We start from the raw sequence: 12,422 nt of genomic DNA on the forward strand, positions 1-12,422 counted from the left end.
CTGGTTTTATCATCTTTTTGGATGAAAAACGTTTAAATCCTTATATTTGGAAGAATCTCTTATATAAAGCACCAGATGGCAAATGAGGCAAAATCAAAGCTGAGCAGTTGAGGGTTAAGTGCCTTGTTGAAGGACTCAGCAGGGGCTCTCTGGTTTTTTTGGTACTCTTGGGATTTGAACTCACAGCCATTCAATCGCTAGCAAAGAATGACTTAATGACTGAGCTACCATCATTTTTTGGACCCAGAGCGTATGAAGAACACCCACACTTATGAATCAGACAGGGTAATGATTTTCAGTCTAATCTCTAAAACCATTACAGATCAACATTTTCTACTTCTTTTATTTTACTTATTCTAATATATGTATTACTGCATTTGTCTAGAGGTGGTGTAGAAACATAATATTCACAACTATTCTTTTAAAGAGATGAAGCATAGGGTAAATTAAATTAACAGTGTGCTTAAATCAGAAAATTCTTCATGCATCGTGGTCCTTTCTCTGTTCTTTTTCATCTCTCCCTCCCAAACAGCTCTCTTGTGTGTGAGTAATCTCCACATTGTCACTCAGATCTGACCAACGTCACACCTGCTATCTACGCACCCACTCTTGCATTAACTCGACAGTCAGGCAACCAGCCTGGCCAACTGGCATTAACACAGCTAATAGAGCATCAACAAGGCAACATTTCTTCACAAAATTTCAGGGTGAGTGCTCATGCCTTTTTTACTTTTGCTATCATTTTCAGTCAGAAATACATTTCCCCCTCTTTCGATTATTAGAATATTAGAAACCGTATTTGAAGCCAAACAGTCTGTGCAAGATGTTAATTTATACTTGAAACCTTTCTGTTAGCTGAGCATGTGGAGAGAGAGTACTGAAAAGCTATACCTTGATGAGAATAGAAACACTAGACGACCTCTTCAGAACCTCAAGTGGAAAATGAATATGCATTTTTAACACATTATGCATACCCAGCGCATGGCTTGTCCAAATACAGGCTTGCTTGTCTTGTATACAACATGCAGTCTCCAAATCTTTACACTTGACCCAAAAATCTGGTGATAAAATTGTGAGGGCTTCAGATGGCCACTTGACTCTTTACTTATGGAACACTGGCCTTTCAGACTTCCCACAAGAATGAAGCCTGCAAGCAAAGCCTTTTCCCTTGGAGCACAGCTGAACATTGCTGACAGGGGAAGAAGTTACTGCTACACTCATGCAATGCACATGTGCACCATAGTAACTGTGCGCTCACTGCTAACAGCAACGCTTTCTTTAGCTGTCATGCCTCCGGCTTTTCCATTGCATTTCACAATAATAAGATCTTTTGAGGCCTTGAGTGGCTGCTTCCCACACCTCATTTATAGCTTGTTCTATTTAATCGACATACAAAAGGTTCTACATACTGTACACATACATGCTTACATACATATGTTATTAGATCCATGTATCCATGTATCTCATGACTAAACCTCGGACCTAATAAAACACAAAAGGCTTTAATTTATTGCTTCATTTTTAATCTGCAGTCCATACATTGTGAAAAACACAAGTTTTTCTTTGCCACTGTCGCCTCACTAGCGATAGATGTTAGAGATAAATAGTAAGATCGTTTTAAACTTAAAAATTGTTATTCTGTATCTATGCTTCTTTCTGTAAAGCAACTTTGAGACAATGTTAATTGTCAAAAGCACTGTACAAATAAACTGAATCGAATTGGTTGCAGAAAGAACAACAAAAAGCCATGAGTGTCATGTGAAAGATGTCAACCAATACTGACTGTTTGATAAGGGCAGCTGTAAAAAATAAAAATAAAAAAAATAAAAAAATTGAAATGTCAATTTCTTTCTTAAGCTCGCTTTATAGTTAATGTAAAATCAAGCTATAAAAATGTTGTTTAATTTGAAGTTTTAGTGATAAAATTGAACCTATAATGTATATCTTGTATGACAAATAATCTCCTTAATTGTGGGTCCTCTGTAATAGGAATGCAGGACCATGTTCACCAAGCAGATAATGACTAAATTGGTAGTTGTCAAAAAGGCTGTTTCTATAGAACACACACAAATCTTTCCTAATATCTGTTCTGCAAGATAGCTTCAGGTATGACTTTGAAAAAATTCTTTCCTTCTTGACATCTTTCCATCTTGATCTTAGACATGATGTTACGCAGTACTCAGAGAGGAACTGTGAGGTCAACCAGTACAACAGGCTTTAGAGTGAAAAGATTCAAGGTTTCTACAGTACCTAAGGCTACTGAATGAACAGCCTCTCTAGCAAGAACGTCACTGCAGACAAACGTGAAATAAAAATCCCAAATCTTTCTGAATCTGTTTATATATAATGATAAGGATAATTTTGTTAAATTTCTGTCCTACAAAAGTTACCTAAAAAGGATTTATATGGATAGATATCTATGTATCAGGTTAGCGTAGTTTTTAACAAACCCATTTTTAATTTCTATATAGGTTAATATAGAAATCTATATACATTATGACAAAAGGTATTTGGACACCTCACCAATCAAATCTATATCTACTTGTTGAACATTCCATTCCAAATTTAGTCCCCTCTATGCTATTTGAACCTCCACTCTTCTGGACAAACTTTCCACTTGGAAACATTTTTGCCCATTCGGTCATAAGAGAGTCAGGAACTGCTGTTAGAAGAAAAGGCCTTGTGTGCAGTCGACATTCCAGTTCATCCCAAAGGTGTTCAGGGCTCTGTGCAGGCCAGTCTGGTTCTTCCTTCGTAAATGGACTTTAGGGTAAAGGCCTTTAGGGACCTTTAGGTTTTGTTGGAACAGGTTTGGGACACTCCAGTTCCAGTAAAGAAGAAATCTTACAGCACATAAAGACATTATAGACAATTGTGTGATTCAAACATGGTGGCAACAGTATATGGATGAAACTCATATGAGTGTATGGTCAGATTTCCACATACTTTAGAACCTGTGTAGTCTGATAAACTGCACAATGTCATTCGATAACAATTTATTATTTGCACATCCACCTAACACAGTTGGAGTGGAACAAAGTAGATGTGAAAATATGCAGAAGCCTCAAGATTAGTCTGCTCCGACCACCAACCAGCAATAAAAATTATTTAGTGCATGTTTAGTAAATTACATTTTTACCTTTTTCTTAGCTTACTAAACCTAAACTTTAATACAGTCATGTGAAAAAATTAGGACACTTTAAATATTAAGTTCTTTATTAAGAAATGTCAACATGTCAATTTCTGATCTTGTTTTAATTGGTACCAGTAGATAAAAGTGATGTAATTGCTTGTAAACAACAACAAAAAATATTTTTCATTTCAATTATTAAAAAAAAATTGTATTTCAAGTGAGGAAAATGTTAGGACAACCGATGCCCGAATAGCTAGTATTTTCCCCTTTGGCTGAAATAACCTCAATGAGATGTTTCTTGTAGCCATCTACCAGTTTCTGTCATCAACTGGAGGAAAAGTTACCCAAACTCTTCAATGCAGAATTCTTTTAGCTGTGTGTTGTTTGAGGAGTTTCTTACATGCACAGTCAGTTTCAAATCACCACACAGGATCTCAGTAGGATTTAGATCTGGGCATTGACTTGGCTATTCCAGAATTCTTAGTTTTTTACTTTTCAGCCACTCCTTGGATTTACTGGTATGCATTTGTCATGTTGTACGGTTCAGTTCAGGTGTACCTCCACCTACATGTTTCAAAGTTGGTATGAGGTACTTTTACTGAAATGCTGTGTTTGGTTTATGCCAAACATGCCCTCTGTTATGCCCACCAAATAATTCAATTTTAGACTCATCTAATGTGTCCAAAGCACATTATTCCAGAAATCTTCCAGTGTCTGTGTTTTTTTTACTAACTTCATTTTTTTTTCATGCCCTCATGTTTTTCTTAGACAGCAAAGGTTTCCTCATTCCACAACCTCCATTCTAATTAAAGTTGTGCAGTCTCTTTCTGATTGTAGATTCATGCATTTTAACATAAACTGTATCAAAAGTGGGGGGCACAGTCTTAGTGGTTAGCACGTTTGCCTCACACCTCCAAGGTTGGGGGTTCGATTCCTGCCTCCACCTTGTGTGTGTGGAGTTTGCATGTTCTCCCCGTGCCTCGGGGGTTTCCTCCGGGTACTCCGGTTTCCTCCCCCGGTCCAAAGATATGCATGGTAGGTTGATTGGCATCTCTGGAAAATTGTCCATAGTGTGTGAGTGTGTGAGTGAATGAGAGTGTGTGTGCCCTGCGAGGGGTTGGCACTCTGTCCAGGGTGTATCCGGGGAGCCTGTGCCTATCTCAGAGAAGTTCGGATAAGTGGTAGAAAATGAATGAATGAATGAATGAATGAATGAATGAATGAATCAAAAGCTTACTGTAGGTCCCATGATGATATTTTCTTGCAGTCTGCTCTTGGGGTGAATTTGCTTGGACGGTCTGACCTGGCCATGTGGGCAGTTGTTTTAAGTGGAATGGCTGATTAGAAATTACATAGATTATTAAAGCTGATTAGAGATCTTATTAAATACCTTACCAGACTCCTAAGTATCAACAACATTCTTTTTGAAGGCCTCAGAGAGTTCTATGGATCTCACCATGGTGCTATCAGACAATAGATGTAGCTATCAGACAATTTGGTATGTAAAATAAAAAAAAGTTATAATGTTATAAAATGTTATAAAAATATAGAAAGCCCCAGTCAGTCCGGTTTGGTAAAAACAAACTTATTATTCATTTATGATGGAAAAGGAAGTAATGCAAATATCTGTAAATAAACTGTATATCTCTCTCTGTGTGTTCTCACAGGCTTTGCAATGGCAATCTCATTGTCTGTTGGAAGGTGTGAGAAACAGTAAAAGCAGCAAAGATGAACAGTGTGCAGAGCGTTCACACAGACAGTAACTCTCTGCTCAAAGCAGTCTATTTGGGTCGTCTCCGCCTGACACGCCTCCTTCTAGAGGGCGGGGCTTACGTAAATGAGAGCAATGAGAAGGGTGAGACACCCCTGATGATTGCCTGTAAAAGCAGATACTCTGACACCCAGGGGGTTCCAAAGGCAAAGATGGTGGGATATCTTCTAGAGAGTGGTGCTGATCCAAACATACAGGACAAAAGTGGCAAGACTTCTCTGATGCATGCCTGTCTTGAGCAAGCAGGACCTGAAGTTGTGTCCATACTCCTGGATAATGGGGCAGATCCCTGTCTGGAGGACCATGTAGGCTCGTCTGCTCTGATCCATGCCATTAATTCCAGTGATGAGGAAACACTGAAACTGCTAATGGATGCTTTCAAGGCCAAAGGTAAAGAGGTCATCATCATCACCACAGACAGACTTGTCTGCGGAAGTCAAGTGGCCAAACAGTATCTTAAAATTCCTTCATTAGACCAGTCTCATTCCTCCTCGATACCATGTGCTTCTCCTTCTGAGATTCACCTCAGTACATCACCTCAGGGGACAATTTCCTCCGGCCTCTCAGAGCAAATGTTCTCTTTCCAGGACCTGCAGACTATGACCTGCTCTCAGACAACCATTCCCTCTAACCAGCCACCTTTGGTAAACAGGAGACTGAACAAACTCCACCATCTGCAGAGACTACACTCAGAACCATGGCTGAAGATCCCTCAGTCCTTTCTATCAGAACAACATGTCAAAGGTAACTCTCAAATGGAAAAACTGCCTGACATAACACCTGAAGAAGAATTTGCTTTCAGCATTGACAGACGGCTGCCTTTTAATCCTCAGGTCAGCACTGACATCAAAAAAACAACTAGTCAGTCTCAGCTTCATGAAAACAACACAAGCAATCATGGAAATCTAAGAGCAGAGGGAGCAATGCCTCGCAACATGTCCTTCAATGGTTTATCTTCACTGTACTCTCTCTCCCACCCAGATCTTCACTCCAACAACAGTGAATTCTTATCATCAGAGAATGACTCCGAAAAGTTACTCCCTAACCTGGCAGTGTCCAGTCTAATCAACATTATCCAGCGTCGAAAGCTTGGAATGGATCACTATAGCTCTGATTCACAGCTTTCAGTGTCAGGCAACTTCCCAGCAGAAGGTAAAAAACAGCTTGACAGCAGGCAACTTCCGACTTCACGATCATCCACTTTGATAAGCTCGCAGGAGTCAATTGAGAGCAATTTACTGGGAAATATACACAAGAGGCATCCAACCAATCTAGAAAGGAGGGGATCAGGGGCTCTTCTCACAGATCTACCTTTCAACCCTCGACCAGGTTTTCTACCACCACTGAGCCATCATGCTTCAATCCAACAAACTTCTGGAGCAAGCAGCTCCAGCAACAAGCCAACATGTGGCTTGGTGACAGGAATGAAGCAGTATCTGCCATCGGCTCCTGCTGGCTTACCAAAGGATCTCAAGACCAGAAGATTTCTGATGAGAAGGCACTCCATGCAGCCCGAACAAATTAAACAGCTAGGTGACTTTAAGGAGATCTTCGGTTAATGATGATGAAATGCAGTGTATTGGTTAAATAGACGGGAATATACAAAAACATCCTAAAAATCTATCATTTGCTAAATAAATTGGGGTATGTGTGGATGGGGGGTTCATATCCAGCACACATTTAAGATTTATTTTCCATAGGTTTGATCCTTTCATTCTTCAGTTTCACTACTCAATAGTGAATTTATGAAAATTGCTTAATATAGTAAAGTTTACCTATGTAAGTATTAATTAATATACCACTCAGGGTAAATTGAAGTTTAAACCTCACCATACATAATATATACACAGCTACCAGTAACTCGGTTTTGTGAATAAAACATATTTGATTTGGCATGCTTTTGAATTCTTTAGGCAAACGGCATTAACGCCCTCTTAAAAAAAGATATTAAACAATTCCTTGGTAGTTAAGGGTTCGTACTCGGCATTAACTTATTATTAACAGACTATTATTAATATTATTATTAACAGCATTAAATGAGTAGTCGTGTCAGAGTGATAGTTCACCTTTGGAATGCTACTGTCAATTTTATTTAGGTTTTCTTTGCCACCTTAACTTAAGGTACGGGTTTTTTTGTTAACTATGCATCATCTATTGGTTCTAATGGCGGTGTACATGAAACTGCCGGGCACCGTGTCCGATATCCCTATAGGATCATCCTTTCACATTTGGAGACATTCTGTGCCCTCAGACATTTTGGAGTTTGGAGACATTTTGTGCCCTCCGGAAATGTTCTGGCCAGTTTTTTGCACTCCTAATGGCCATCTGTCCAACAGAAAATGCTGCCATGTGCATCTTAATGTACTGTAGACCCAGAAAGAAACAATTCTAGCTGACTCTACCATCCGGCTGCAGAAAAAAATAACATAGATAAGAGGTTCAAGCCTAGTGTTTGTTATAGTGAATAAACTTTATGAAGACCTATGATTTCAAGGTGTATGTGATCTGATGAGGCACAGTGACATAGGGCACTTGTTTCAGCAGGTCTGGTTTGACGGTTATTGAGTGAGACGAGCTTGTGACTAAAATGAACCATAGTCTGTTCTGCCAGAATGTTTGTTTTTTTCTAAGATCTGGCCAATGGTACCCCAAAAGAAAAAAGTGATGGTCTGATTAACCTCCACTGTGCTATCTGTGTTCCTGTACAGTTAAACCACTGTGAGTTCTTGTGCCAACTGAACACAGAACTGCTGTGGATGTGAGTGAGATATTTGATTGCACTGCAGAACACTTTACATCTAGACTGCCTGTAGTTTTTACTAAAATTTGCATGGCTAGAGATTTGCATGGTTAGTTTCACTTTGCAAACGAATCACTCTTTTTGCGTAAGTGACTAATCTAAACGAATGTATGGATCCGTGCCATGAAATGAATTTAATGAATTAATTGTGAGTTCAGTCTAAGTTGGTGTCCTTTCAGTTTCAGTAGGAGATTTAAGTTCTGGTTTCCTAAAACATCTGTCAAGCTGCTTCAAATGCTGCTTCTACAAGAGACATTGATCATAACCTTAGCACCTCTGTATCTGCTGGTTCAATATTCTTGTTCTTTTGTACCAGCTTCGGGCGTCAGTTGCTTGGGTGACAATAAAGAAATGGGTCATTTGACCAGCTGTGCTGAACCACACTGATGCATCAGGCTCTTATCTTTAGAATGCCCCAGTGGCAGGACTCACATCAGCTATATCAATGTCTGTCTCTGTATGAAATGCAGCTGTACTGAGCTCCAACAAGTTCACTAACAGCACTTGATTTAGCTCACTGCCTTCTAATATAGTTCAGGAGCTCATGCTTCCTGTTCCAGGGAGCTTTGCACTCGTGCCTTTTTCACATTTGTGTTCTAGCTGTGACAGTGCAGAAAAGCCTTTAACTCAATAATAATAAGCAAGTAGTATCCACATAGATCGCAAGCTTCATATGTTGCAATCAGCATTATGCTTCAATTATCCTAGTCAAAACAAAACCTGCATGTGATTGCAATTTTCTTGTGCTACCTGTGATGGTCCCCACAATAACACTTAAATGCAAGTGCAATGAAGAGTCTTGGAAATAATACTCCATCAGTGAACAGTTAATAACTGTCCTGTTAAAGTTAAAATTAATTTCCTAGTTATGACCATACAATATATTACAGTTGTAGAAGGGAAATTAGTTATAATCACACTGTCCGGTGTCACCCATATGAGGATGGGTTGCTTTTTGAGTCTGGTCCTTATCAAGCTTTCTTGATAACATGTCATTGAGTTTGTTTTTCTTTCCACCTTCACATCTGGCTTGCTCATTAGGGATAAAATTTATATCCTGAATTTACATATTTCTGTAAAGCTCGTTGTGACAATGTCTTTTGTGCTATACAAATAAAATTGAATTGAAATGAAATGCTGAACATTCAATGTCCCAAACAATTTGGATATTGATATTGGACATTGTCCATCATCCACCAGAACTGGCAGAACAGAAGCTTGCTTTACATCCTGCCCAGAACGTTCAGAAGTTAGGAATTGTTAACAATCAAAATCAAAACATGTCATGAAATCAAACTGATCAAATTATAAAATGAGTTGCGTTGTAAAAACAGTAATCAATTAAACAGGCATTAATACATTTCCGTTTCTTTTTTAAATCAGTGGTTCCTGATCCTAGAGCAAAGGAATCTGTGTTAAATGTAGCCCCAGATAATCTAAAAAAATGAAATCAGAAATGTGTGATATAAAGAACTATGTTTCATTAGTACAGTAGCTGACTGTAGTCCTGAATAAGACTCCATTATATAACATACAGCAATCAGCCATAATGTTAAAACCACCTGCCTAGTATAGTGTAGGTCATCCTTGTGTAACCAAAATAGCTGTGATGTGTCAACAAGGTGTGCTGTTGTATCTGGCACTTAAAAGTTAACAGCAGATGCTATAAGTCCTGTAAGCTGTGAGATGGCGTCTCCATGGATCTGAATTGTTGATCCAACATAATCTGAGGGATTTGGAGGCCAATTCAACTGTCCAAGTAACTGTCGTGACTGTTCATATTATCAAAAAATCTTTCATGGGAGAAAGATTAAAAAAAAACCCAACAGTATAATAAAAGAAAATGAAACAGAATAAAAGAAAAGAATGTAAAATAATGTAATAAATAAGGTGGGTTTTTTTTGTTTTTATTCTGTTTTATTTTCTTTAGTTAAGAAAAGTGTAAATGAGCCATGGTCAATCTGGAAGAATCAATCAAAAAATGTATTTTCTGGATTGTTTTGAGGCATTTCTATTAATCTTCCCATTAACACATTCATGCGAGTGATTTTTTCTGTGCTTGCTTTCTCTGAAATAAATGTTTGCAAATGCTGCTTTGAGATCAACATGCAGTTCCAACTATTAACTGAAACACAGATTCTCTTGAGAGCCGTTATGAGTAAGCACAGGTGATGGAAAAAAACTGCACAGTGGACTGTTTTGGATACCAGTAACAGAAATATCTAACAGGCCCACTGCACTATGACATGAACTTGATCTCATTAGGTAAATGTGCACTACAAACACAAAACATCTGCAATATTTCATTTAAAAAATGTATTTATGCTTGATGCGTTATTGACAGTTGAAAAAGTCAACCAAAATAAAGTGATACAAATCACATGGTATACTTTAAAACTGGTATTAAAAACATGCACTCATATTTACTTAATCATAAAGACTTAAGACAAAGAATAAAGCTCTTGTTATTGCTGCATTTTTTCTATTTATTCTTTCCCTATATTTCTTTAACTTTTTTTTTTACAGTTTTGACAATTACTGTATTAAAGACAATTAATAACATATATAAATATGCAGCATATATATATTATATAGATAATATATATGTGTGTGTGTGTGTGTGTGTGTGGTGTGTGTGTGTGTGTGTGTGTGTGTGTGTGTGTGTGTGTGTGTGTGTGTGTATAAACTGTATATACTGTATATACAATAGTATACAGTAATGTGGAAAAAGAAAAAGAAAGTACACCCATCACTTTCACATCACATCAATTCCTAAATAGCAAGAAGTGATTGTATGTTATTAGATTTTATTAGATTGTGGCTCTCACCAACTTCTGGAGGAATTTCAATATGTATTTATTTAGAGCCAACATTCAGAATTCAGAGGAAAAATAGGTTAATTCTATGAATCACTAACATGTAGAACCACCTTTAGCAACAATACCATGAGTGCTTTGCACCTCTGAAGTGGAGCTGGCATGTTCTACATAAACGTGGGGTAGTCTGGTTTCTTTTTCAAAGGCTGATCAGCATCTATAAATTGTCTGTAGTATGTGAATGGATGTGTCAGTGATTGTGCCCTGCCATGGGTTAGCACCCCATCTTGTGTCCCCGTCTTGTTCCCGAGTCTTTTGTGATAATCTCCAGGCTCCCTAGGACCCTGTAAAAAAAAAAAAGAACTACAGAAAATGGATGGATGAATGTTTTCTCTAGTCTCTCACATCGCTGTTGTCCTTAGGATCATTGTCTTGACCCAATAAATGAATGCTTTCAAACAACAATGAAAAGTCTATGGTGTTTTTTGTCATCACCTGAGGTTATTTGTTTGTTTAGTGGCTGGTGAATTGCTGTTCAGGCATTTGTCCAACCATGTCTTTCTAGACATCACATTATGCCACATCATGCTGGAACAATAAATGGCCCCAGATTGTTGCCATGATATTGGACCTCCATCAACTGTTGGCACAATGAATACAAGTATCTTGGCATTCACCAAAGATTTGTCCATCAGGCTGCCAGATAGTGAAGAGTGATTTATCATCTCTCATCAGGGAACACGTTTCAACAGCTCCACTGAGCTTGCACGGTCTACTGCTTCATGGCTGAATTCCTAGAAGCTTCCACTTCACATACTTACAATTGACGGATCTAGCAGAGATAAAATTCCATGAACTGCTTTGTGGCATATGATGTTTTACGACCCCTCACCATGAGAAGTGGTTGTGTTTAAATAAAGAATGCAAGGCAATGCAGTCACGTCAGAGAAGGTCTGAAACGATTTTTAACCACGGGTCCAAGTCTATACATGAAATCTCTCCATATCTAATCAGCTGTCCGGCTAAGATGACTGCTAAGCCCATGTGACTTCTTCCAATCAGTAGTCATATAAGCTGACAACAGCATGTACGTGATTTCATGCCCATGTTAGCAAACAGTGTGTCTGAAACACCCGATTGCAATAATTAGGACAGTTGTCCACATATAGCTATATAACGTGCATAATATGCAGAAAAATACACTGCCAGGCCAAAAAATGTCACTCACTCAAGTATTGTGTTGGACCACTTTTTACTTTGATTATGGCCACATTCAACGTGCCTTCATTTCTCTAAGCTTATGCAATGTCATAACATTTATTTCCATTTAGAGTTGCAATAATTTCTCTCAAAAGATCTTGCATCAATGATGGGGAGAGTCGGACCGCATCGTAAAGTCATCTCCAGCACATATCAATGATTCTAAATGGGGTTATGTTCTGAACTCTTCTTATGTGGTGGCCAGTCCGTGTGAAAATGATGTCTTCTGCTCCCTGAAACACTCTTGCAATATGCCTGTGCCATCAGGGAATGAAAAAATCCTGGTCATTAATTATATTCAGGTAGTCAAGGCCGAACATAAACCTGACCAATTGAAGCAACCCTATTTCATTACACTGCCCCCACAGGTTTGTACAGAAGGCTCTAGGCATGATGGATGCGCCACTGTGACCATTTCTCTTCTTACCCTCATGCAATTATCACTCTGGAACAGGGTAAATTTGGACTCAAAAAAAACCACATGACCTTTTCTATTGATCCATAAAGCATTGAAGCCCCCCCCCCCCTTATTAGCCTCACCTATACGTGCTTTCTTAAAGCTCTTAAACTCTTTAAGTTCTCCTTGTATTACTGTATGCCTGTGGAAATGCTCTTACTCTCAACATTAAACATAGTATGATT

General features: G+C 38.4%; 1 protein-coding gene across 1 annotated transcript; it reads left to right on the forward strand.

Annotated features, from left to right (window-relative positions):
* Positions 1-416: 416 nt before the first annotated feature.
* Positions 417-10,273, forward strand: ankrd34ba (ankyrin repeat domain 34Ba). Its single transcript, XM_027139409.2, has 2 exons — positions 417-707; positions 4,801-10,273. Exon 2 carries the CDS (start codon positions 4,862-4,864, stop codon positions 6,461-6,463), a length of 1,602 nt encoding a protein of 533 aa, XP_026995210.2. The 5' UTR covers positions 417-707; positions 4,801-4,861; the 3' UTR covers positions 6,464-10,273.
* Positions 10,274-12,422: the final 2,149 nt, after the last annotated feature.

The sequence above is a fragment of the Tachysurus fulvidraco genome, chromosome 20 (genome assembly GCF_022655615.1).
Source record: "Tachysurus fulvidraco isolate hzauxx_2018 chromosome 20, HZAU_PFXX_2.0, whole genome shotgun sequence".
Classification (NCBI taxonomy): Eukaryota; Metazoa; Chordata; class Actinopteri; order Siluriformes; family Bagridae; genus Tachysurus; species Tachysurus fulvidraco.